The following is a 27,336-nucleotide window of genomic DNA, read 5'->3' as shown; positions in this document are numbered from 1 at the left end:
AAAAAAAAATGATCGGGGTTCACTTTCCTCTTTTCTTCTTAAATACTTTAGTCAGGATATTTGGTTGCTGGTGTTATTAAAACTTATTTGTTTAAGGGTGTGTGTAGGGGTGCTCGTAGCTAGATCAGGGTCTCTACATAGATATGCATCTCCAAAAAAAAAAAAAAAAAAAAAAAAAAACACTACGGTACATGGCAAGAAATGATAGGTCAGCTTGGGCTGATTCTTCCTACAAGTTTCCACTGCCAGTAGTGTTTGTTGATAGTGAAGACAGGAATCAGGTTTGAGAAAGGCTAATCCTGTCCTTATCAGAAGCATAATAGCCTTTGCAAAGGCATATGTTTGTTTGCTGGAAGTCTCTACTGAACCAAATGTTTCTGTTGGACACAGAGCTGGGACGAGGTGTATGTGGGTTGTCTCTGTGCAGGATGTGCGAGTACGCTCCTACACTCCGCCCATGTGTCCAGAACAATCAGAGGGAGAGGGGAGAGTGCACATGTTTCAGATGACAGAAAAAAGCCCTGCACCTGTCATACACACACATTCTTTGGCCCTTTTGTTTAACACCTCCCGTTCCTGCCTTGTCACCAGGGTTAGAGGTTGGTAAAACTCATGGCACAATTGGTCCCTGTGTGTGTGTGTGTGTGTGTGTGTGTGTAACATTTAATTTAACAACAAACCGTCATAAAGGCTGCTGAGTCTGTTATAGAGCAATGGACTTCTGAGAGGCAACTTGGCAATCATTGCCGCAGAAACCCTCAAAGTTAATGCTCGGACTTAGGATGCTGTATATTTATCTTGTTCTCTGACTTTAACAGTGATGTGCTTTGTAAACCAGACCCACAGGGCTGCACACTGCCTGTCTTGTTTACTCTTTTGCCCCTTGTTAGAATTTCTACAGGATTATTTATCATTCTATTGTCTCTTATACTTATGTTAAATACTACTGTTAAATGACTTCTTATGCAGATTACTGTTTTTCGTCTGTGCATTCAATTCAATTATATTTATATAGTGCTAATTCATAACAGAAGTTATCTCACTGCACTCTTCCTATAGAGCAGGTCTAGACCGTACTCTTTATAATATTATTTACAGAGACCCAACAAATCCCACCATGAGCAAGCATTTGGCCACAGTGGCAAGAAAAAAAACTTATGATTGCCAAATGCCAACTATTCACTTCAATGATTGAAATACTCCAGCTTTGCAGGAATTTAAAGAAGTTAAACTGTCTCTCCCCACTAACTTTTGTGAGAGCTTTTTTGTGTGTGTTTCCATTTAGCAAATCACACAACAGTGTTCTCATTGATATATATTTCGTTTGTGTTGTGAGACAACTTGGAAGTATGAAATAGTGATTTGATCAAGGGTCTCAGCCCAGGAATCACTATTATCTTATGTGCCATAAAAAAAAAAAATCACTTTCTTTATACAATGGCAGTCATCTGATAATTTGATAATTTGACAACAGATTTGTCAATGATAACGATGAGATTGTGTGATTGGATATGTTGAAACAAAATAAGTTATCACAGAGGAGCTGACAAAAAGGAGCATTTCTCTTTGATTCTTGCATTGTGGATAGAAAACATGTATTGTGGACATATAAACAGCATTTTCAAATTGAACCACATTAAGATTCATACCTTTTCTCTCTACTTCACCCCTCCTCCCCTTTCCTCTTTTTCTCCCACCCCTCAGCAGCAGTTGTCAGCGTCCATTCCTCACTCGTCGTATGCTGACATTGGCAAACAAGTTTGGGGTCATTTTTCAAGGGGCGACACGTCGGGCATGATAGAGCTGGCCTTATGGGAGCCGACCTAGGCAGCAGGGCGGCAGATTGCCGGGGGGGGGGGAGAACAAGGCTAGGACGGGAGGATAAAGATGACCAGAGGGGGAGACTCCTGAGCTCACTCTGTCACCTGATTCAACTCCAAAAGGCTTGCATGGATAAGACGCTAACAAACTGTTGATACTGGGTGTGACAGTTCTATTATGACAGTACTGATATGATAACAGTAAGGATACTGTAGTCCCATGATGTGCCAGATATAAAAGTGACATGTTGCAACCCTGACACATTGGAGTTTGTCTCTTGATGCAGTAGTAAGAGTGAAGAAAATTCACCAGCAGATTTCACACTTTTGAAGCAAACACTGCCTTTCTGTCAATTTCTGTTAAAACGCAATAATTATCCTGCAAGAACTCTACAACAAGGAAATGTCATCCTCACTCAATGAAGATGAGTAAATATACTTCCAATGAACTCATCTTGTTTAGTATCTGCTGAGAACAGCATGATTGGTAGTTCTGAGTCACTAGAGTGACAGCACACGCCCAAAACCTCAAGAACCAGATGGGCCGGTTTGGTCTGTGTGCTATATGCTAGGCCTATACAAATGTGTGCCACTGTTGACATGGGATCTATTTCAAAACCATGGCATGATAAAAAATGCTGTGTGGACTTTGGATTCTGAAGCTTTCTGCACAATGCCAACCTGTATACTGTGCACAAAGTAATGGACTATGTTGACTGTGTGCTTGTGAAGGACAAGCACATGAACACACTAATCGGATTGAGAAGTCAGATTTTGTATTCCTTTTTGCAGCAGTTGCAGACAGTTTCTCGTTATACCTAAGTCTGTGGGCTCTCTGGGAATAGAAAAAAAAAAAAAAAACGGTTACCTAGTTGACAAGAATGTCCTGTGATGACTCACAGTCATATGCATTACAAAGCCTGTGAAACGCACCCTATTCTGAAGCCTGTGATGGTACAGAACAATGCAGACTATTGTCAGATCAACAGGCAGACTTCATTCAATGAGAACTCTCTGTGTTGCCTCCACACAGGGGAGCCCAGCCAATCAGAACTGCGGCAGGGAGGAGCTTGGGACATGTATACGAGGTCTGGGGTGACCTCCTTCAACAGCTGCCCTAATCCAGAACTAGAGACTCTTTCCCCTCTCCATTGGCACTGGATTAGACTGGATCTCACAAGGTCGTTCAGCCACCTTCTGTAAGGCCAGTCTTTCCCATGCTGCTTTCCAACTAGCGATTTTACATGGCTTAAGTGAATTAATTCCCTGTAGTTGCCAAAATGTTCACCCCCGCTGCAACAAACTGATTCTTTATGAGATGTGAGATAATAGTGCCTACCTCGCCACCGGTGCCAGCAGAACATTTCTGTGTTGGCAGTCTTGAATGTTACTTCAGATACCCTCGCTGTAATCCACCTACACAGTAACCGCAAAGAAGCAGCTCTCTATGATTTCTGTGTGGAGAGTATTGTCTTGTCCTGCCATCCTCCCTTCTGTCTCCCACGAATGCTGCAGCTTTCAGCAGAAATGCTGGGAACTTCCGGCCCTCTTACTGCTCTGCTGAACAGTCACTGTGTGTCTGAGGCACTACTCAGCAACAGGGTCAATAAATTCCCTTTTATAGGGGCAAGCCTGACCAAACAGAAGTCATTGTCCTTTCTAAAATACACCCCTTTCCTTAGTTGAAGAGCATGTGGGGATTTTTCAGGTCAGATAAGACACTGGACGAGGGTGAACATGTGCAGGACAGGCTGAGGACAGGATCAGGGTGTTTACCATATACAGGCCAGCCTTTCTGTCCAGTACACCAGCTGTCAGAGTGGGCACAATGGGGTCACTTGTCCAAACAAGAGAAATGAATGAACTTATTACGATGGAATTGTGCTCAATAACCCTAAAACATTCGTTGTTCAAACTTTATCTTGTCAGATCATTCAGGGTCATACATGTTATAAATTAAGACATGTTCTGCACAGCCCTTTAAAAATAAACTCAAGCATTCGATCTCTGCCGTCTGCGTGCTGCCAAAATAACATTTTCTATTAGTTTCTGACCTGCTTGCCTACCACCAGGAGCAGTTTGTAACTTAATTTTGAGCTGACCACACCATCCCCCCGAATCCTCCCCTGCTGACATGACAAACGAGGTCAGAGTCTAATCCCGGAGCAGAGTTACTGGGTGAGTGGGGGGTCAGTGGCTGGCCGAGGAGCCACACAGGAAAGAAACATCCGGATTGTCCTCTAGAGGAAGTGAAGGTGCAGACGGCAGGCCCTCCAGGCTTAGAGATGCAGAGCAGCCTGGTGAAGATGTTAACGCTGTGTCTGTACGGGCCCGAGGGGAGGAGTGTGGTGGATTATGATTTAAGAGGCCATCGCTGGGGATCAACCATGTAGGGACAGATTAATTTCCTAATAACAACAGAGTTTTAGGTTGTGATAGAGGGAGACAACTGTGACACTGCATTTCAGCGGCGAAAACTTTTCATGTCTAGGCAGACTTTTAGCATGTCTCATCCCTGTCTGTTTCACTGTTACATTTCTGTGTGTAATAATTGCATTTTAAGTGCTTTTGTATTTTTTGTGTAGAGCTCATTTACGTTTTGCACTGTGACAGCTCACTACGATTATATAGACTTGTTCAACTATTTGAAGCAGATGACTCATTCATCCTTATAGCCTATCTGAGCATATGACCATCCCACATGTTATTATCCCCTGTAATGCCAGAGAGTGATGATCAGCGCTCTTAGCATCAGGTTCAGCCTCGTGTGGGCCAGGAAGCTAATCCCTACAGAGGAAAAGGTTCGAAATGTCAGCGGTTGTACAGGTACAGATAAATGTATTTGGGCAAATCACTTTAACCTCATTACAGTGTCATTGTGGCAGGCCACAGAGAATCAAAGTCAGACAAAAACTGTGTGGGGGGTGTTAAGAGCACTGATCTACAGGGATGTGACTGGGATTATACTACAGAAAGCAGAAAAGAAGGGGATGAAAGCTGAAAAATATGATTTGAAGTGTAATGTAAAAAAAAAAAAAAAAATCATCCAAAAAGAAAAAGATCACCCACAGTTATTATATTACTTACATGTCACAACCTATAACAAGCCGTTGTTACTGGAGCACAAGCTTCAAAATCCCTTCCTCTCAACAGGCAAACAAACTTGTCCATTGTCAAATCCTCTGTAGGACGGACATCCTGCCATGTCCTTGTCAAAAGACCCACATTTGATTCATCTTGTAAGGGGAATGCATGGTTTGTTCCCTCGTCTGTCTACAGTTGTGAGCTAGCAGGGCAAACAGTGAGACGACATGCTATTGTCATTTCTGCTCCTCACATTGACAAGCCCAAATGAACGGAAGAGAAGTTTTATGAGGGAGCAACACCAAACGGTGAACCTTTTCTGTCTGTGATGTAGTGGTGGACAGATAGAGAAGTTAACACTTCTGCAGAAACCAACACCGCGCAGTCATCAGATGAGCACCAGCTGGCAGGGGGATGGTGAAACTGCTGCACCCAGGAAGTCAGGTTGGCGTGGCGTGCCAAACTAACAGCTTCAGGCTATATAAATGATATCTGACTGGGCGGCTTGGTTGTCTAACAATGTCTATGCAACAGTATTCAACAGGAGGTACTCGCATAGGACGAGGAATATTTAGATATCAAAGATTCTCATAATTTCAGCTTTAGCAATTAAAAGCCATCATGTCGGAACTATACAAACTCATAGCATTGAAAAGCATGTGTATCATGCCAAAACAGTTGAAGGAAGATTTGAAAGGAACCAAAGTAGCTTATCCTATACATCTCAGTAGCTTTAAATAACACTGAGAGGACTAAAACAAACCATCTAAACCAGCTAAACAAAGTTTTAATGCACATCTGCAGTCAAAGCAGATGCTGAAGAAATTCAACATGTGGAGATCAAACCAGTAGCTAAAACTAAGAGCCCCAGTTATCTTCCACCAGTAAAAATGGGAGCAACAAATGGCTTGTGGAACATTTGCCTTCCGTTTAGGTTATTAGTGTCTTAACCACAGCAAAGACTTTGCTCAGCCAATTTGTGGACAAGTTTAGGAAAAATCAAAAGCTGGTTAGATAAACTAAGAAAGTAGGCTCAATCTCCCTCACAGCTATATAATTAAACTCTAACTTACTGCAAATACTAAATGGAGGCAAAACAAGTGTCAAACTTCTCCCAAAGTTCCCCAAGCCAAGTGCCAACAAGCTACAAAATAGTTAAACTGTTTACAACTGCCCAACATTATGTGCTGTAAATAAAATAGCAACACCACTAGCAAAATACAATTTGAATTTCAAGTTTTAAAAGAATCCTTTCAACCTACTCTCTTCACGTTACTGAATTTTCTCAATCATATAGCCTAACGTTACTTCATGTTCACAACCTTCACTTAACAATGTAGGCTAAGCTTTAAAACTACCAACAAACACTGTAAAGTACTTTAAAACAATGTAACTATCCATTTGAATGGCGTGGTCTTGTTCACTGTCTGTTGGCTGCCCTCAGAAAGCTGTCGGCGGCAGTGCGATAGCGAGGCAACCAAGCTTTAGCTTCTAAACTTTCTCCAGTTAAGTTTGTATCACTTTGAAATTAAATGAAGAGTTAACTTACCTTGTCCCGGCCATTTTCTTCACATTGTAAACAAGGCTTAAACAAAGAGAAAACGATGTTTGACTGGTGATGAAGGTTAATTTTGTGAGCGCACAGAGCGGTCCGAGGAGTGAGTAGGCAACAGGACGGTCCTCCGGTGGTGAATCCGATATGGAGTCTCCGCCTCTGCACGTGAGTCATAGGTTAGGATGGGGGTCACCCAGTCTGCACCCCCCACCCTTACCCTTCTCCACCACACCCCCACCCTATGTCCCCTCGACTAACTGGCTGGACAGAGTAGAGACCAAACCATAAGCAAAACATTTAGCGGCTGAGTTGGCTGAACAAAGCAGAGTCATAAAATGTTACACTTATGTGACCAGAAGTATCCCATCATGCAGTGGAGGAACAATACGGTCCGTAACTGTCTGCCAACGTTTCTTGTAGCTGGAGCAAGATAAATAACTTCTAGGCTACCAAAGCTGTTCATCTTTCTGTGATAGAAAATAACGGCATAGACTTGCTTTTGACAGTTTGTTTTCACAATATATTTATTATGGTTGTTACAAAAAGACAGACACCATATTGTTTAGTTCTTTTTTAATTAAGTCTTTATTTGTAAACGATGTGTTATTTCAATAGTTAGCTAACCTAACTAAGACCTATTTTAGCTTTAGCCTCTGCTAAAGGCACATCTTGAAAAGTAGCCTATGAGAACACTACGGTTGCTAAGCGACACACTGGTACCAGAGACACTTTTTGATTATTTGATTCATATTTGCATATAATGTCAGGATTATGAAATGCACATTTTACAACATAGTCTCACTGGACTCAGCCAGTCAGAGAGCTGACGACCTTAACTATCTGTTTTATGATCACAACTAGCTATCTCTCCACTATTGTAACTGCAGTGTGAGCTGTAAGTACCATGTAACCCTGGTGTCAGCCTGTGGACAAGCAGACAGAGACACCTGCTGGACAGCAACACAAACCGCCATGCAATTTCAGAATAAAAGTCGGGTCATGTTTATGGTCAAACAACACTTTATTCACAATTACTATTAGCACTCAGATCTATGGAAATATTTACTAAAAAAAAAAATCAAAGAAGCTCACAAAGGCAGGTAGCTTAAATTCACACCAATAAGTATTACACTGTTGTGTTGTTCCTCTGGCACAGAGTAAACTATATATCCATTAAATGTACATGGCGCATCTGTTCACAGTGAACCCTTTAAGTGCTTTTCCGATGTAAATAAGGAAATGACAAACATACAAATTGCGGGCAATGAAATTTCTCAAGCTACATTTCTCCCTTTACGTTCATTTTGTCAACTCATATCATACAATGAGGTCTGCCTCTTCAGTATTATAAAAAATATTGTAAACATTTATATTAATTGCACAACATACATTCAAATACATACTGTACTGTACAGCAAGAATTTACTTCTGTATTGTTATCCTGTAGCACCATGTATAGCAAGCTGAACAAACTATTTGGATACTTCTACAGTGTGGTACTGACAATACAAAGGAGTAAAATGGCATTTACTAATGACGCATTCTGCCAGTGGTCAAATATTCTGGAGGTTTGGATTGTATCATTGTGAGACAGTGGCTAGTGTGGGCCTGTTCAAGGTGTGGCTGACACTGGATGGGGTTGGATCAAGGCTGGCAATCTCTCGTCACCTCATATCTCACAGCTTTGAGGAAGATGATGCTTCATGAAGGACATTCATCAGCGTTAAGATCAACTATAATACAAAAGATTATGGCGAAGAGTTTGTTACCGTTGGTCGTTTAACAGTCCATACCACTTCCATGTGCAGACACATTGGTGCAGAGGAAGAAAATATGTCTCGTTGTTACTCCAGGCGCTAATGATTTAGCTAATCAGCATGTGCCACAGAGACATCATGAGGCCATAACATCATTGTGTAGCAGCAGAGGTGACATGTAACACATCATGTTTCCACCCAGTCACATATGACATGAAAGAAAGCCAATTAAAGCTGATATATATTATGTACAAGCAGTACTGTTATACTGAATGGCTTGTGGACACCGAACTGTCCCACCTGATTCACAGCATCCTGTTAATGTTAATGGTCCTGACAGCTGGGGATAACAGAAGATGTAAATGAGAATGAAATGTGTGCGAAGGTAGAACTGACAGTTTGAGAGTCTTTAAATTTCCTGTCAGTCTCAGCATCTCCTCTGCCTGGGTGAGAGCTACAACGAGCAGCTCTCTCAAAAATTAAAACCCAGTTTAGAGTAAAGTAGTATCTCAGGTTATGGTCCATCGAAGTGTGGTCAAGGTCCTTGCCTGCACTCCCCCTTCTCCTTCCTTCGCTGGAGGAGGCCGATGTGGTGGGTTGTGGGATGCAGGTGGTTAACCAACCCATCCTTCCCAAATCTGCCCTCTGTGCAGGGGAAACAAATACTGTGAGTTAAATGTGCCACTTGAGGCATTCACTGAAAACCATGGCTCCAGTTGTGGTCTGTTCCTACCAACACTGCGAGGGAAAGTAAGACATGACAATAACAGGACCGAGAACACAACATAATGAGCCAGTGTCACATCTGCATTGCTTTACTGAATTTGACTTGAGTGAGTGAATGAAAAAGAAGATGGTGCAGCTTTGCAATGCAGGTAAATGAGAGTTACTGTAAGTATATGAGCACAGAATTACAGTAAATAGGAGAGAGGGGAGCATGCTGCTGGGTCATCTGACCAAGCTAAAAAAAAAAAGGATGGAGATAGGAGTAGAGCTTGGCTGACTACAAAGGACCAGATGGGTTATGACAAACTCACAGCGATTTGGAGGAAGGCTTCTTCACTTTTGGCCTCTTTCGACGATGAACTGGCCTGAAGCATGCACAGCACGTATACACGTGCAGGGCAAATGCACGTGCATGGAGACAAACGCACAGATATATACACACAAAACACACACACACACACACACACACACACACACACACACACACACACACACACACAGGTACACACACATACATGCATGCGCACGCGCACACACACACACACACACACACGCACACACACACACACACACCCACACACACACAGCAGAGACAACCAATTAGGCTTCATTACAAAAAAGGAACAGCAAAAGCTGAAAAGCAGGCTTGCATTTTGGCCCTCTTTGGCTTCTGCTTCTGCATGCTAAAAAGGCTTTGATCACAACAGTAAGGAACCATGACAGTTTGAAGAGGATCAATTTCAGCACAACATCACTGTTTTTTTATTTTCCTGACTCCGCAGATGACTTGCAATGAGAAGAAACACAGCCAAAGACACACTAGGGAGCCTGTAACCTCCCAGAGTTCACATTGTAACATGAATTCCAGCTGCAGTGTTTGTAAAAGTAATCAGCTGTGCTGTAAGAGGAAGAAGAAAGTACCTGTATTCACTGAAGTAGTTTCGCTCTTTTCCTCCTGAAAGGAAATGGAGGTAACATTAGTCTCGGTCTGAAATTACTGGAGACACTATAATCAATCATGTTTGCCTTTTTACTCACCCTTCTCTGGGTTGCATTGCTTATGTCCCTTGCAGCCCCTCAAGTCCATGAGCTGTTGATGCATTGAATTCAGAGCATTGCGGTCGAGGGTGCTGACAGCATTTATCAGCTACAGGAATAATGACAAAATTTCAGCAAAGGCTTTGGAAACTCTGAAAAATCTCTGGAAAATATTGGAAAATCTGCAACCCCTGTGCTCACAGGAATGTACTGTGAATCATGTCGTGGGATCATTGTATAGTTATTATTGGTAGGTTATGTATGTATCTGCCATAGAGTACAGTCTGTACAAATGAAATACCTGGTATGGGTCAGTGTTGAGGTCAAAATACTCCAGGAAACCAGTAGCAAATTCACAGAACAGGAAGTTGTGTGTGTCATTGATGGTCCTTAGGCACCAGTAAGTGTTATTGTTGGCGCTGGTGCATGCACAGAATGGACCCACTGAGGGAGGGAGGGAGGGAGCGGGAGTGGGTGAGGAAGGGAGGGATGACAGTGGAAAACAAGGGATATTACAACACTGTGTTCCAAAAAATAATTTTCGCCATACCTGCTTTGGAAAATATTAAAACGTTCCACAACAATATTCTTCAAATCGCTTTAAACAGCCATATGTTATTCCTCACTTGTCCAGAAGGGGGCTGTCTGCCAGTGATGGTTGTCATGGGTGAAACAGGTGAGGCCAGGCATGCTGCAGGTATCGTTGTTTTGGAGCCTCTTGAGGAATTTACGTAGTTTCTTTCTGCGCTTCTGCTCCTTCTGTAGCCACTGACTCTTTTGTTTTGATGGCATTCTGATGAGAACAAAACACATTCAGTACTGTGAGACTGCAAGAGGAAATAATAAAAAAAAAAATGTATTCATTGTCAAACAATGTAAATTTTTACCTGAGTGAGTGCATGCGCCCTGCATTGAGCCTGAAAGTCTCTTTATTCTTGAGGAGATAACTGTAAAGACAAGAAACAACTGTCACATACTGGATGTAATTAAATCTATATGCAGGTGGCAGCGTGGTTCTGACACATTCTCACCTGGGAGTGTCACACTGACATTCCTCTGGCCGCACTTTTTTCAGGTGACCTTTGACCTCACGCAGGTTCTTGATTTTGGTCTGCAAGGTTTCGATCTAAACACAGTAGGAACAAACACACAGAGCCACACAAAGCTCAGTATACACCACAAGCGACTAACAACCTGTGAAATGGGTTTTATGGGCTGGATTTAACAAGGAAGAGAATATAACAGTACCTCATGCTCAATGTGCAGTTTGTGGTCTTTCCATGCTTGAAGAGACTTGTAGAGGCCTCCATCACATTTTACTGTGTCATTCATAAGAATAGAGCACCTGCAGGATACCAAAAAAAACCCAAACATAATAGCACCACTAAAAATCATGCATATGCAGTTTATTTCCTAACAAACATTTTATTTCTCTCTTTTATCACTAGAAACATTGCAAATTGATGCAGGCAGATGTACACAATAGCACCTGTAGGTGACTTTAAGAGCAGCAGGTGGTGTGAGTTTATTGCTGGTGGTGGGTTTGGCTGTGACCCCCATGCCACTGAACTCTTCATTGTCCTCCTCATTCCCAGATCCTCTCCTCCTGTCTCTGGCCCAGCTGCTGTTCCTAGAGCCCAGGGGCCGGTAGCCCTGCTCTAGGTCTACGGCATACAGGTCTCCATCCAGCTCAAACGACACAGAGCGGGCCCAGCGCTTCCTAGAGACAGTCTTACTGGATTTCATCTCTGAGTAAGACGACACAGAGGAACCTGAATAAGATGAAAAAGAGGGATGTGTTTTTGATACTGAAGATTAAGATCTATGATGATGTAAACCAGTGCATGACAAAATTAAAATATTGATATGAATCAATGTTCCATGCAATAATTAACAATTATTTGTTTCTTTCAAGGCTGTGTGATTAAAGGCTCACTTTTCTACTCTGGTCTGCCAGATGATGGCAGCACAGAGACATGCTCCTCATCTCATGAATACTTCAAAAGCCGGTTATTTTAGCTTGAGATTAATGGCCCTGTTCGACAAGGCTTTGTAGGCTACTGCAAGGACGTTTCAAAGTAAATCACAAGTGTCTTTCTGAACAAAACCAGATCTATTAATAACTACCAGAACAATGGTACATGTGAGTGACAGGAGGAACGTACTCTTCTTGGTGAGCAGCCTCTTCTTCTTCAGGATCGATGTTTTGAAGCCCACGTCGCCGCAGTCACAGCTGTCGGAGTTGGACGTGGGAGACAGCTGAGAGGCACCGCTGGCCATCAGAGCCTGCATACGTGGGGCATAGAGACTAGCCATGCCCTTGCACTTATACAGCCTCAGCTTGCCAGTCGGGTCCTCCACACACTGCCACTTCTGGAACAAGGCAGAGGGAAATTTCATGATGTTGGGTCTTTAGGCTTGTAAGTAAGTAAGTTTATTTATATAGCACCTTTCAAGAGCAGATGCCACAGTGCTTCACAATAAAAGGCAGAAGAGCAAATAAAAGACAGAGCAACAGACATGAAATGCAGACCTAAGTCTAAACAAATGGGTCTTGAGCTCCTTTTTATAGGCATCCACAGTGTCCACAGATCTTAAGTCAACTGGGAGTTTCAAAGTCTAGGAGCTACAACCTCAAAAGCCCAGTCTCCTTTTGTCTTGAGCCTGGAGCAAGGAACAACCAACAAACTCTGATCAGAGGACCTCAGATTCCTACAGGTGATATAGGGCTGCAGTAGCTCTTTAATGTAGGTAGGTGCCTGACCATGCCATGATATAGTATAGCATCATTTTTAATGCATAAAAACCCATTGATTTAAAATGTTCTTCATGGGGCTATGCTCAAATGACTCTACACAGACTTCTAATGGTCTAGAACCCTTAAAACGCAAGAAATCAGAGGGCTCTATATACACACATAGATGCACACACGTCATACTCGGTGGCACTTCATTTTGAAGGATTAAAAAAGAGTCTTTCATGTCAAATGGAACCCTGAGAGTATAATTACTGCACATTATACTCTGTAAATTGTCAACAACATTGTAAATTATCGCCCTGCATGAGCTACGCTCCATGTTGTTCTGCTGAAACTTTAATAACCACTCCTCAACTCCTGCAGGTCAGGTACCTGTCCTGGCTGCTGGCAGGAGGTCTGGTACTCTGCTTTCTGGCACAGGTCCTTCACCCGCTGGTATTTTGGTAGGAAGTTCTCCTCCTGGGCCATTTCCTTCCCATCAGCTCTCTTGTGCGGAAGCTTCCTGAAAGAACAGAAAAACACATTTAGTTTTTGTCAAGCAACCAGAAGACAATGCCTGGAATGAGAACGTGTCCTGCAAAAAGGTCAATCAATAAAACATACCCTCTCTCCACCAGGAAAGAATCTCTCCATGTTTTACCCTTCTTGTTCAACTGAAACCTGGAAAATGAGTAAAAATAAATCAAAAAAATCCTGTCAGACCACTCTGTGATTTTTGCACTGAACAAACATGCACTCCATTTTAGATATGCCATCCTTGAACAGCACTGAAAAGAAAGTGGTGTTACATGTTCACATTTGGATTGTAGATTTCATTATGTCTAAGAAAACACCAAGAACAGAGATATAGTAAAACTTTATGAAGTCCAGGCAAATTACTTTTTGGCACATAACCACCTAATCTGCAATATTTTAAATGCCATTCTTGAATTGTCTGTTGAATGCCAAGACACTGAGGAAAATAACTGATGTGTGTGTTCACCTATTGACTGGCCTGTCTGTGTCCAGCAGCTTGAGGATAGACTTGCCATCCATTTCTACAGGGATATCGACACCGGCCATGTCCAGCATAGTCGGTGCCAAGTCGATGTTTAACACTATATGAGGATTACTGCAAGGGAAGCAAGAATGAGGTGATATTTTTCATTAGAATTTGTAGAAAGAAATAATCTTCATTAATGTCATTAATCTTACATATATAATATTGGAACACAGCACTCACATGGCACCTTGCTCCACATTAGGTCCTCTTACGTAGAAGGGAACACGGATATCAAACTCATAAGGCATTGATTTGCCCTTGACCAGACCAAACTGGCCGATATGGTAGCCGTGGTCTGAGGTGTAAATGAGGTAGGTGTTGTCCAGTTCCCCTGTCTCCACCAACATGTTGTATACCTGCAGAGAAAGATGTAATTCATTGAACACTCACACAGTGTAAAAAGTTATACTTCATGTTTGATAGCTCAAGTCTCCTGTGCCAGTTTCAAGGAAAGGGGATTGAACAATTTACCAAGTGTGTCAGTGAATACATTATACAGTCCCAGTCAGAACAAGCACAGATCTCTCAGGACTTGAGACTGTCAGATGAACTGTGTGTGTGTGTGTGTGTGTGTGGTGTGTCTGTGTTTAAGTTTCTCTGTGTGTTTAAGCATACGTCTATCTGCCTGCGTGTCCTGCCTACCTTCTCCACACTGTCATCCACAGACAGCAGGGTCTGCATCCTCCTGCGCTGCAGCATGTTGGTGAACTGCATGTGGACGGGCTTCATAGGTCCTGTGTAGCGTAGGATCCAGTGTTTGTCTGGGTTAGGGGCATAGTTGTAGCTGGGGGTTCTGAAAGAGGCAGAAGACAGAAAAACATCCAACTAAACCACAAAAAACTCATTGTGGTGTACTTAACATTTCATGTTTGTTGCTTCTTTTACATCGTAAAAGGTAAAAAATAACAACGCACAGGACTCATAAGTCACTATAACACACCATACATTTGCATTCAGTTGTTTTTTCCATCTCTATACATGTGGTTTTCATATTCTATAGCTGTAAATTGGATTATAGAAAATGCACCAGTGTGTGTACAGTTACATTGTGCATTCACAGCAATATTCTCTGCCTGTGTCTGCTGATACATCCTATGCTTTTCTTTCCAACGTAGCCAGAAAATTGTTTATGCAATGCTAAACTGGAGGTTACATAAACCGTGTAAAATGCAAAGCACTGCAATCGATAGGCCTGTACACAGTGAGCACAGTTTGAACAATAATTAACTCCGAGTCATATGGAACTTTAATTATTTGAGAATAAACACGGATAAATAGCTAATGGGATCCTAGAAGAAAATATATTTAAAACGGATCGATTTGACTTTTAAGAAATGCTCACAGCCTGGTCCACAGTGGCAACGCTAATGTAGTGTGAAGATGTGTCTGCAAGGTGTCAAGGTGAGAAGAACATTTATCACCAGAGGAGTGCAGGACTTATACTGCCTCTCTCTATTCATGTGGTTGATAAGGGCGGAGGGAGATGGAGTGAGAAAAATAGCCAGAGAATCGCTCACAGAAAACACCACCCGAGGGAGAGAAAATTTATGGAGAAAGAGCAATTAAAAGTTTATACAAAGACACTGGGGCTGAATTTTCAGAATATTCTGTATATAAAGCCTGCGTGGCACAGGTTAATGATGCTGGAGGGATTAGATGAAGCAGGAGAAGGGTGTGAGGTGGTTGGAGGGAGGACGCAGAAACTGCAGTCTCATTACTGGCCTTGGATCTGTCTCTGGAGGCCAATAGCAGGTCTGCCATTAGCCAGCAGCAATAGACAGTCAGTCAGGAGCATGGAGGGTCAGGAAGACAAAGGCTGAAATGTTGTGTGTATGTATGCGTGCACACGCCTAAATCATTACTTATGCATTAAACATACATCATTCATGCCTCTGTTTGATTATGGCTGACAAAATGGTACAAATTAGCAGGGCTCATTACGGTAGTAACAGTAATGTGAACAACACATGAGCCAAATAAACTGGAGCTGAACACTGGCTGTGCGTGGAGAGGGCTCAGCTGCCAAGAGCATCCTGCAGGCAGAGGAAGATAAGATCGAGCTGAGATTATGGAATTTGTGTCATTCTGGGTCAAATGAAAGGGAGCGTGAATGTGTGGATGACTCATATGCAAGCAAATAACTCCAGATGTGAAAATGTAAAAATGTACCCTTGTGTTTGTCTCATTTGTCCCACACAAATCAAATCAGTACATATTAAATGGGAAAAGCCAGTCCAAGTCAAACTATTTGCCGACACAGAATATCCCAAAACCTGCAACAATCTGAGGGCTCACAGCTTTGTTAATCATATAGCTGGTTTTGGCATTTTGAAGCTTACTCATTTTCTTACATGTGCTGTGATGCGTTGGGGAAGGCAGAGCTGTACTGCGGGGCGGAGTCCTCTGGACCGTGCGGAGCAACATGGCTCAGGACCATCATGACAGGACGGTGAGGGTACATCTTCTTAGACATACGGAAGTAGCTGATGCTGTCGTTGGTAATGATGTCTGTCAGGTAGTCCTGTGGAGCAAGCAGACATTGTACATCAGGCACTCAGTGAGTGACAGAGGGGAGTGAAAGAGCAGATGTCAAACCCTTCAGTGCTTTGCTGGGCCAGTACCCATTAGTGACCTGGTGTGAGTCAAAAAAGATTCCCAAGCACTACTGTATGACTACTATATCTAAATAATGACACTAGTGCATCTAGATAATGACCCACATTGGAATTAATCTACTGTTTAACCCTTTAAACTGATTTTTGTTTTATAAATTAAATTAAATTGCTTTTAAGTAAAAAAAAAAAATATCATTATTATTTCTGCATTGTATCAGGTTGCTTACACCAAGGGAAATATTCCAACTTAAAACCCCATGTTTTCATTCCATCAAACAGAAATACTCACATCACATCATACACATTTACCCAAAACTCAGCCAGACATATTTGGTATCTTTGGAAATTCTAGGATATCCTCCACAATGTCAAATGGGGTGAAGAGGTTAAGACATGGAAAAAAAGTCATTGCAAAGCTCTTTGCAAGGAAAGAAATAGTCATTTATAAAATTACAGAGGCGAGGCTGCAAGTTTTAAACTATTTAGTAATTATGGGTAACATATGGTTACTTAATGTTAAATGCTTAAAATGTAGCGATAACTACCCCTATCTCTCAAAGTAATCTAAAAATACTTTGTTTGACTTTTACTTTCATGCAGGCAATCATTCTGTGAAGGTAGGTGTGATATCTCTCAGTTGGAGTATATAAATACCTTTGGGTAGTCACTGCTGTGTTTCTCTCGTACTCCGTTCCTGCAGAGGGTGTAGTTGTAGAAGCGTGAGTTCTTCACCAGTGCTACCCATTCCTTCCAGCCAGGGGGCACATAGGAGCCGTTGTACTCATTCAGATACTTTCCAAAGTAGGCTGAGTGAGGAACAGGCAAGCAGTATGTTAATGTTGGTCCTCGAGCTCGATGCATGCATGAACGTACTTGTTTTAATCTACTTTGACATTCATGGGTCAGACTTGAGGTGCTCACCTGTCCTGTAGCCAGAGTTGTTGAGGTGTACAGCGAAGGTGTGCGGCTCGTGGTGGGCCTGCCACGAGGGTGAGGAGCAGTTCTCGTTGTTGGTGTAGGTGTGGTGGTTGTGCACATACTTCCCTGTCAGGATGGAGGAGCGGGACGGGCAGCACATGGGCGTGGTGGAGAAAGCGTTGGAGAAATGCGTGCCGCCCTTCTCCATGATGTGCCGAGTTTTGTTCATGGCCTGCATTGAGCCTGGGAGAAAACAGTGTGAGAAAGAGAGAAAAGGAAGGGGGTGAGAGGAGATTCAAGGCCAAGGATTGAAATGAAAGGGACGCAGGGGGATATAAAACAGTTGGAGAAGAAAAAAGGAGTGAGAGATTGAGGAAAACAGACAGGGTAAAGAGTGAAAAATATAAATGTAGGGCATGAGGGGGAAAAGCAAAAACCATTATGGACATAGTAAAAGAAAAAGAAGGGGGAAAAGTAAATCTTTTTGGTAAAGTGTAACCCATTTTGATTCCTGTGTACTAAAAGCTTTTCAGGCTGATGGTGATTGTTTGGGAAAACAGATGCTTGACCATAAATTCCTTCTTTTCAATGGGAGTCTTCTCACTAGGGATCACAGGAGGACAAAGGATGTCACCAAGGCCATTATGCAGCCACTCCAGTCCAATACGCCGCTAAAGGACTTAAGCGGGAAGGGAGATGGCCAGGGTTTGGCATCCAGACAATGGAAGCCATAGGCCGCCCTTATTTCATGCCAGCAATGGAGGAGTTGGCAAGGGGAGCACATGACTTTGAGTGGGCCAGTTGTTATGGTGCCAAGAGGCAGCATTATCCAGACTTTCCCTTGCTGATGCTGTTGGATACACATGGAGAGAATACCCACACCCATGGGACACGGACACAAAGCAAACAGAGAGAGACAGATGCACAAACACACAGTAAAGGATTAATGGAGGAAAATGTCTTACCCAGTTCTATGTCCTGATCATCAGTGAGGATGAGGATGATGTTGGGTCGGATGTTGCGGATGTGGCGGTCCCTCTGCAGGCGAGACCTGAGGCGATATCCAGACAGGTAGCCAGAGCCCTGGGCCACAGGAAGGATTCCCACCAGAACAAGAAGGAGAAGAAGAAGAAGAAGAAGAGGGAGAGGGGCGGAGAGCCCCCGCCCTGCCATCACGATACCCTGCAGACACCTCCTCAGTTCTTCGATTCACACACAGGAGTCTGCAGCTCCCTCACTCAACCTGAGAGACAAGACACAGAGGGAGACTGATAAGAATAAAACACACACACACACACACACACACACACACACACACACACATGGACTCACACAAAACACGGTGAAAAATAGCAGATGCAAGCCTTGCGCAGCCATTACAGGGTGCTCTTCCGTACAAATGCACCCGTTTGGGCTGAGCTCAGCTCGTTAATCAATCATTAATGATGCATTAGAGTGGTGTCATTGGCTGGGTGTAATGATCTCTGGTGATGAGCACATGGCTGGCAGGCTGGGGCTAATGGGCCTGGGCCCGGGGCCAGCTCAGGACTCACCTCCCCCTGAGAGGGTTAGGGTGGATATGAGGGATGTGGGAAGGTGGTTTGGGAGGAGGTATGGGGGGCAGAGGTGAAGAAGTGAGACAGAAGAAGAGGGGATGAGACAAGGAAAATCATGACAGGGGTCAATGAGCAGAGTGACAATGTGAAGAGAGAGAAAGACTCCAGTTCGAAAGATCAGAAAACACTGACTTAAAATGATGCCAAGTCAACACAGAAAAAAGTACCTGTAAAAATTTAAGCAGGCAATATAAATGTGGCAATATCTGCAAGGTCAATAAAAGCATTTGCCTCTAGATGTGCAGAAAGTTACAAATTCTGCTTTCTTTGTGCAAGTTTAACGTAACAATTAAGAGTCAAGTATGTGTTAAATAGAGCTTTTTCTTAATTAATCTCTACATGCAGTTCACCAAAATTACACTACAATCCTATTAGCTCTCTAATAACTCTTCCTCATTAACAGTATATCCCCTCTGAGTTTACCATAGCAACTGTTGGGTACACTCCCTTGCACACATATACAGCAGCACTAGTACCTGACTGTCTGGACTTCAGAAACAATGAATTTCTAGTAAACAAAGCAATGGCAACAAGATCATTGTTACTTATTTAAATATCTACTGTTCAACCATGTTCACTACATATTAAATCTCAACAGATAAAGCAAGAACATGTCCTAAAAATCTGTTTCATTGAGAGAGTGTAATTTACTTTTAAATAAAAATAGGCTAAATAAAATAAAATCATTTTATTCCACATACCTTCCAATGTGCTGTTATTTGTCACACGTTTATTATTCAATGAATATCAGAGGGCTTAAGAGAAGAGCTGGGCTTTTGTGCCTATTTCATCATGAGACATAATCAGAGCAGCAACACACCCCAGTCACGATAATCATAAACACAGTTTTCAAGCAGCAGCATCAGTGTGCCCACTGAGACGCTGCACTGTCAGAGTAAGGTGGGGGTTTGTGCATGTGTGTGTACGTGTTTGTGAGTCCACAAGGAGTATGTGGCCAGAGCAATCCCCATTTGAAGATGAAGACACTAAGAACAACACAACGGCAACCTCTCTCTGCTGGGGCTGACACTCCCCCTTAACAACAACCTGACTGGAATACAGTTCGACATGGGGATACGCAGGAACAAATGAACAGATGACACACATGCAACTGTGCCTGGATGCACACCTACACAACTGACGCACTTATCAAAGCCCTCAAAAGCAAAAATCTAAAATGTATTAAACATTTAAGGGAGGAGATGATTACAGAGGAGAAACTTCACTCTAGTGAATCTTTATCTCTATGCAGAGAGTCACAGCAGATGAAGTAAGTGTGAGCTGAATGTAGGAGAGCTCCTCTGTCTAACACAAAACTCCCTGTTCCTCTCTGGTCTACACCGTTGTCCAGATTGTGCTCATTAAGGGCTTCCCAAACACCCACACATGTCCTCCATCCTCCTCCATGGTCTTGCTTTGCACAAAATACACACACTTACACACCACGTGCATGTGGATATGTGCATAGACTCACACACACACACACATAAATCTGTACGACAGCAGCTGTGTTTGCTCTGGTTTCCTACTCCCAGGGCATGTGGTTCTTCCCCAGAGGAACACATGAGCTCTGACCCAGGGCACTGTGCTGTTTGAAATTGTCCTTGCTCCTTTCTCGTGCTCTCCCCCCTGCCTGCATCCCTCTTTCATTTCTGGCATGGGATGAAAACAAGACAGCAGCGACGAGGAAATCCACAAGAAAAAAAGAAAAAAAACCTGGTGAAAGAAAGACACACATTTAACCAGCTCTGTCTGCAACCAGCAGTGAATACCTTGTCATCAAAATGGATTCCAGGACATCTACAGTGAATAGATTCAGTGTGCTCAAATTAAAACGGTCCTTCGCCACTGGCTCCTCTTTCAGAGTGGTTTGTGGTGTGGAAGGTACAGTACTTCCCTTTGATAGTTGTTTATCTGTTTGAAAAGCTGAGGTGGGCAAAACCCGTCAGGGAAGAGTACCAAATATAGTCCAGATTTACAAGAAAACATCCAGTTCGATATTACACGCTGATCTATCAATAGCCAAGTATGTAAAAGTTATTGACATGCAAAGCTGGTGGATATTTTCAGACATTACTCCCATGAGGCCTCCCCCTTCCCCCTGATACTAAGGACTAATTGGATTTTCAGGCTTTTATCAGCTCTAACTGACACACTAACTGACATACAGTCCTTTCTTTCCAGTTTGCTCGCTCCCTCTCTCTTTTATCTACCCATATTGTTTATCTCTCCGGGTGGCAGATGCTACATGAAACCGCAAAGAAAAAAGCAGAGGAAACCATAACGTCCAAACAGACAGAAGCCATTATACCTTGAAGATGTGTGTAAAAACGGAGATGGACAACCGTTAGAAAACAGCAGTACTTAGCCAAGCTATTCTAGTCTCCAACAACATGACCAATGTGATGGTTTGTATGCATTCATAATGCAAGGAAAGCCATGTTGTTTCTGTAAACTGGGATGATTTGGAGTTTATTTCCTGACAGAGCTCTGCCCACATCAGCTCTTTGCACTAAGTGTACTGCGAAACGACAATGCTGATTCAGCCCGACAACACAGAATGAAAGAGGAATTTTTGCCATTTAGACAGAAGCACAAGACAACATGAGTAAATATAACTCTCAGCAAAACTCATTAAAGGCTGGGGGCTTAGAGAGGAAGGGCTGGGGAGTTAGCTAGCAGAATATGAGATCATAGGGAATAAGCTTCTAAAAGCATGTTTGAGGAACAAGGATCATCTAAGGTTATACTAATGCCAAGTGATGCCTGGAAGTCAGAACAGAGAAGGAAAGTTTTGCTCTTCAGTTATTCGCTTGTAAAGAGGCTCTAAGAGACAGCAGCACTGCATCACCAGATAAAAAGTTAATGCCGTCCATCTTTTATTGATAAGACTAAATTATAAATGCCGTGACAACAGAGCTGGCCATGTCACAGCATGGGCATGATGGTTAGATGGTGGCAAGAGTGGACGGATGAAAACACACACCAGATCAACAGACAGATATGTAACACTGCCCAACAACACACATCTGTACCACAGTTCAAGGGAGGCAGTGAGGAAGCTGAGAAAGTGCTTGATAAATCTTCCAAAGACTTTGCAGAGGCGTTAATGTACTTTTTCCCTATAAATAAAACACCTTGGGCTTTGAAACAGGCATGAAGTCTGATTCATCCAATCTGCAGCCCCCTGAGAAGGCACGGAACACAGACAGAATATGAGAAAACCGAGGAAAAAAACAGACATTTATTACATATTGAAAGACGACGAGTCATGGCGTACACATGCAATTTAATCAGCTGTGTCTCATAATGCATATGAAATATGAAGGCGAAAGCCCACAAGCTTGAAGCCAGACTCCTGGATTCTCTATCACGAATGTTCTGAGACAGAGAGAGATGGAGAGAAAAAGATGGAGAAAGTGTGAGAAAGGGAAAGAACCTCTAGGCACAGAGTCTGGAGAGAACAAAGCCTGAGCACTTCCACTGCAGATGGATTTTTCCCAAACATGAAAACTAGATTCACAGACCAAGGCTTCCATATAAAATAGAATAGAATAAAACAGAATGCAGCAGCAGAGATCCTCCAAATCTCTTCTGCGTCGTCCTCGATGCACGAATTTGCCCTCCGCTGTATTCTAGTGCTGGAAAACATAAAGGAAGAGAACAGGAAAGTTTAAATAGACACATCCAGTTCTGAATGTGGCCTACTGCAACACTATCAAGCCAATCCCTTTGGTCATAATTGAGGCTGGCAGGGCTTTGCTAATGTGTGACTTTGTTCCTATTGGCCTGCCTAGCTCTAAACAGAATGTGCAAAATCTCCAAGGACCCTTGAATTTACCAACAAAAGTTGGCATTCAGATGCAAATACTGCAACGGCATGCATTTTTGTGAGAGTAACTTTCTCTCAGAGAAAAGTGTGTGTGTGTGTGCATGCGTGTGAGTATGTGTCGGTGGAAGGAGGGGTTTGCAATTCTCAATACAGTATGGAATGTTTTTTTCATGATAATAAGAAGCCATGGTTTGTTGCCATCCTTCATCCATCATTCTCTGCTTGCAAATCTTTGCTCCACCACCAGAATCTGGAAAAACACAGCCGCGAAAATCGTGGTTTTCAATCAGGCTTGTCAATCTCATACCTAAACGAAAATGTTCTTTGACAGTGTACTCTAAAATTAAACATATGAGCATTTTCTGCTTATTTGTCCCTATAGTTGAGGTATGATTAAAAAAAATGTGGCCACTTGGTAGCAGCAGAAACAAGTTGGGAACACACCATTAACATGTAATTCATTACCTTTTAACTTGATATGGTGATACGGTGAACCGTTGCTTATTTACACATCCAGCAGTTACATTATACTTTATCATTCATTATGAGTTGTGTTTCTGACCACCTGATGAATGTAAGTCCAATATTCACTCTCTTTTAGTTCTGTTTTTGGTTTCTACCAACTCCTGAGGGAAATGTCTGGCTCTTTAGCTGCTAAATGCTCCACTATGTTGATTAGCTTGTTGCTAACTGTGTCTGTCTGATGTTTGGTGCTGAGCAGGTAGTGTACAGTGGATTTTCAGAGATTTTCCGCCCAATACAGCTTCCTGCTGCGACCGAAAACGATGCAATGAGAGCGGTGAGAATGAACCAAAACAGTAAAGTTGTGGACAGTTAAACAATGAAACTCACTATAATGCTCCGTAAAGCTGAGGGGAGCTGCAGATTCAGGTGACAATTATCTGTAGGCTCATCACCACAAGCATTCCCTTTCAAAATCACATTGTTTTCACATTGTCATTTGATACATTGCTATTATAAAAATATCGATTATAGCCGCTTTAAGTGTGGGCACCTAAAACCACATGGTTGTTTAGGGTAAGATTTTGGTCATGAAAAATCAACTATTGTAATGGTATAGTTAAGGTTAGGCAACTAAAACACTAGGTCAAGCTTAGGGAAATGTGAACTCTTGGTAAGAGCTTCATTATGAATTTTATGAAAAACCAAACCCTGCGTTCTGGTTTCAAACGCTTTTTGTGTCTATCAGCTATCTCAGCACCTACCCCTGTACTTTTCTCTGTGCTGTTCCTGCTTTGGTACAGAATGTAAACATGGGTAGTTTTAAGCTGTTTCAACTAGCAACCAATGCTGTCATTTCTCTGGAGAGGACAGTCTCCTCATGACAGGTGCTTTAAGCATCCTGGTGGTACAGCTGCGTGCATCCCACGTGATCTGTTCTACCAATGACCTCTAAACTAATGGCTTATCAATTATTAATGTTGGTTTGATAACATCTAAAACAATGGCTCTTTTAACAGGTCAGCACGGTCCGTCCAAACTCTCCAGTCCCTGTCTGATAACCCTGAAATCATATTCAATAACTCTCTAACAGGTGTTTGGTTTAAAATAGTGCCTGCACATTCTTTAGACAAATGTGCCTTTACTTCCTAATAACTAACTTTAATAGTTGAGAATGACAAGAGATAATGTGGAGGCTGATCCCATTCACCGGGAAGATTTAATTTAGATTTCCCTCAGGTTTCTGATAAGCTCGGCACTCTGCAGACATTTTAAGATGACAGTCAGAACCTGCACAGCAATTTTCTGTTTGAATATGCAGACACAAAGAGCAGTGGTTAGACTTTAAAAGTGAGAAAATGAGATTTCTGCTGCGATGAGGAGACTCGAGTGTGAAATATTTCTTTCTGCAGTTACTGTTAAACTGTTTGCCTCTACATTTGTGTGTGTTTCTTTTCTTGTTTATACATTATATTCTTCCCAAATCTTTAACACCATGTGAAATGTGCTGCCCAGACAGTGAAATATGAATGAGTATAATTTTAGTACTTAACACATCATTAATCCTGCAGTGAGTATGCTGCCCTGAGAAAAAGGGTGAAGCTGTGATGTGTTCTGGCTGGAAAGCTCTCTCTCTCTCTCTCTCTCTCTCTCTCTCTCTCTCTCTCTCTCTCTCTCTCTCTCTCTCTCTCTCTCACACACACACACACACACACACACACACACTGTAGCTTATCTTACATGTCCATTCCATTTGTTTATTGGAGGCTGTTATTGCCGCATATTAATAGTTTCAGAATGAGACGTTCAACAATCATGCTTAATTTCCAGATGTCCACATACTTTTGACCATGAAATGTACCATTTTTAATTGGTGATTTTTAAGATGTATGCTGCAAATAATATTCATGAAGTAGTATGTAAGTGAAAGTTACATGGAAGTAGGGTAATAAACAAACAAACTGATAAATTATAAATGCAAACACACGCACTAGGAAACTCAGAAGTCACACTCTGATAGTCACGCTATACTTTGGAAGACTCCCTCACAGAGCTAGAGCTTGATCCACACCCAGACACAGGGGGAAAAAAATCGTCTCCATCTCTGCAACTTTATAATCCACAGGGCCCATTATCTTTTAAATGGTTTCATCCTGAGAGAGAGTGATGGGATGCAGGGTGAATAGTTTGGTGGAAAAAATAAGAGGGTGAGGAAGAGACAGAGAGACATAGACACACACACAGAGAGAGAGTGAGAGAGAGAGAGAGAGAGAGAGAGTGAGGTAGGAAAAGAAAGAGACTGTATGATGGTGTCAGTTCAGACAAAAGGCCCAGTCATGATGTGTTCTCGCTGGAGAACAAAGAGCTCTGACAGACTCTTTGCTGTCTGCTCTGTTGACTATAAATGTACACACACACACACACACACACACACACACACACACACACACACACACACACACACACAAACACACACACACAAACACACGCAGAACGACAGACACTTTACATTTCAGACTTCAAACTTCTCTCTCCAACAACGGGACATAAAAGGAGAGAACAACAGTTAGGCTAATTATCTCTGAATCTGGAGGAAATCGTATTGTTGTATTGTTCTGAAATTGTTTGGCCCCGGCAGCACTAGAGGGACATCACACAGCTACTGCCTGCCTTTTTGTCTCCTCCAGATTTAACTAACTAATGCAGTGAAGATATTCCTCATACTGAGCTTGGAATGCAGCCACACCACAAATAACAACGTCAAAACCTGCTGTAGTGAGGATGTTTTGGTGACTGAATTCAATCTCGTCAGTATTCTCTTTCATCCACTCACGTCCACTTCGCTCTTACTCTCTGTTTCCAGCAGCAACCGGGTGGTATGCAGGTCTAACGTGGTGGTCTGCAGGTTTTTTGGGGGGCTTCAGTCAGGGTCCACGGCAGGGTCAAGGCATTTACCCCTCCTCCTCTGCACCCTTGCGGTACGCTCCAAGAGAGCCCAAAGAGAACACACGAACAGAGCCCCGATTGTCTCTGACTTGGGTGCAACCCCCCACAGCCCCACCTCCAGGGGTTTAAGACTGAGAGAATGAGCAACTGTCAATGGTGTTTTGTAAATACGTAGCTGTTTTCACTTCAGATGGGTTTATTCAGATGTCGGAGGGAAATGCGCCTGCTTTGCAGTCTGCGAGTGTCCTTGCCTTTCCTGTCCTATTGAGGTTTGTATGGGAAAGCCATTTGTGGTGCGTCCGAAAGAGCGGCACAGTTGCCAGCTCCTTTGAGACAGGGGTTGACAGCTGAAACAAGTGAGCAAGCTGGTGGACAGGGCAGCCCGCTGAGTGATGGCTGTTTCTTATTGGCACTTATTGACCAGAGGCAAAGCCCCCCTACAGTGTGTCACATCTCAGCTAAATGGATTACAGACAAATCAGCCGGGGCCAATTGTTCCACCAACCTAACTACCTCACTGAGACCTCGGTGCAGCCAAGTGACTTCTGCATGACATTGCGTAACTGCGGCACCAATGTGAAATCAAACATCACTCAAAATATGATCTGCTGAGAAATGCATAATACTAAAAAAGCTTGATGAGGGGAACATTATTGAGATGCACACTGTGATGTTTATCTGCTCGGGATAATGCAATTATCCCTCTAAGCAATGCTGTCTGCCTCTAGTTTATAAGCTGCACACGTGTTGGTAAATTTCGATCGATGTTCCACAGGACTCGTAGGTTTTAAGCTGTCATTTGTTGTGTTTTAATTACATGCCATTTCTCTCCTCATCATGAAATTAGCACCTGCAATGGGGACTGCTCCTAATGGCCCTGACTTAATGATGATTACAGACAATATCGGTTTCAACTTTCAGTAAACAACTGCCGCCTGCCCGCTGAATAAATTACAGACAGCCCAGATAAATCAATACACTGGCTGCAAGTTACAGTTCAGCTGCTGCAGAAGTGATCGCTTCTATAGACTTGGGATTCTTTTACTCGACTGATAAACAATGGCTCTTGACTACTCAAAGAGGCCCTACACAGCAGAGGGATGTTTTACCCTGGGGTGGCGGGGGTCTGTGGGCACCGTGAGGACCATCATCTCTGATGTTAAGCAT

General features: G+C 42.7%; 2 protein-coding genes across 7 annotated transcripts in view; both read right to left on the bottom strand.

Moving 5' to 3' along the window:
• The window catches only part of arhgap46a (Rho GTPase activating protein 46a), a 33,415-nt gene extending 26,773 nt beyond the window's left edge, over positions 1–6,642 (bottom strand). The window contains exon 1 of one of the 3 annotated variants that reach the window (XM_044219901.1): positions 6,454–6,642. In XM_044219901.1, the coding sequence (XP_044075836.1) occupies positions 6,454–6,467 (14 nt within the window). In that variant the 5' untranslated portion in view covers positions 6,468–6,642. Of the gene's footprint in view, positions 1–3,159; positions 3,399–6,453 lie in introns of those variants that run through there. The other 2 variants (XM_044219893.1, XM_044219906.1) reach the window with 2 other exon arrangements.
• Positions 6,643–7,461: 819 nt separating this feature from the next.
• sulf2a (sulfatase 2a) overlaps positions 7,462–27,336 on the bottom strand; it is a 33,229-nt gene continuing 13,354 nt past the window's right edge. For 3 of the 4 annotated variants that reach the window (XM_044219919.1, XM_044219936.1, XM_044219927.1), the window contains 20 exons: positions 18,279–18,556; positions 17,317–17,556; positions 17,050–17,201; positions 16,132–16,301; positions 14,423–14,573; positions 13,961–14,136; positions 13,721–13,849; positions 13,342–13,398; positions 13,111–13,240; positions 12,146–12,353; positions 11,470–11,752; positions 11,229–11,325; positions 11,012–11,106; positions 10,868–10,927; positions 10,607–10,773; positions 10,282–10,424; positions 9,981–10,089; positions 9,864–9,897; positions 9,254–9,307; positions 7,462–8,861 (listed from right to left, as the gene is read on the bottom strand). In XM_044219919.1, coding sequence (XP_044075854.1) covers positions 8,831–8,861; positions 9,254–9,307; positions 9,864–9,897; positions 9,981–10,089; positions 10,282–10,424; positions 10,607–10,773; positions 10,868–10,927; positions 11,012–11,106; positions 11,229–11,325; positions 11,470–11,752; positions 12,146–12,353; positions 13,111–13,240; positions 13,342–13,398; positions 13,721–13,849; positions 13,961–14,136; positions 14,423–14,573; positions 16,132–16,301; positions 17,050–17,201; positions 17,317–17,556; positions 18,279–18,486 — 2,694 coding nt within the window. In that variant the 5' untranslated portion in view covers positions 18,487–18,556 and the 3' untranslated portion in view covers positions 7,462–8,830. The remainder of the gene's footprint in view (positions 8,862–9,253; positions 9,308–9,863; positions 9,898–9,980; positions 10,090–10,281; positions 10,425–10,606; positions 10,774–10,867; positions 10,928–11,011; positions 11,107–11,228; positions 11,326–11,469; positions 11,753–12,145; positions 12,354–13,110; positions 13,241–13,341; positions 13,399–13,720; positions 13,850–13,960; positions 14,137–14,422; positions 14,574–16,131; positions 16,302–17,049; positions 17,202–17,316; positions 17,557–18,278; positions 18,557–27,336) is intronic. The other variant, XM_044219943.1, reaches the window with a different exon arrangement.

Source organism: Siniperca chuatsi, linkage group LG2, assembly GCF_020085105.1.
Source record: "Siniperca chuatsi isolate FFG_IHB_CAS linkage group LG2, ASM2008510v1, whole genome shotgun sequence".
NCBI lineage: Eukaryota > Metazoa > Chordata > Actinopteri > Centrarchiformes > Sinipercidae > Siniperca > Siniperca chuatsi.
This window is presented reverse-complemented; position numbering and strand designations above follow the sequence as displayed.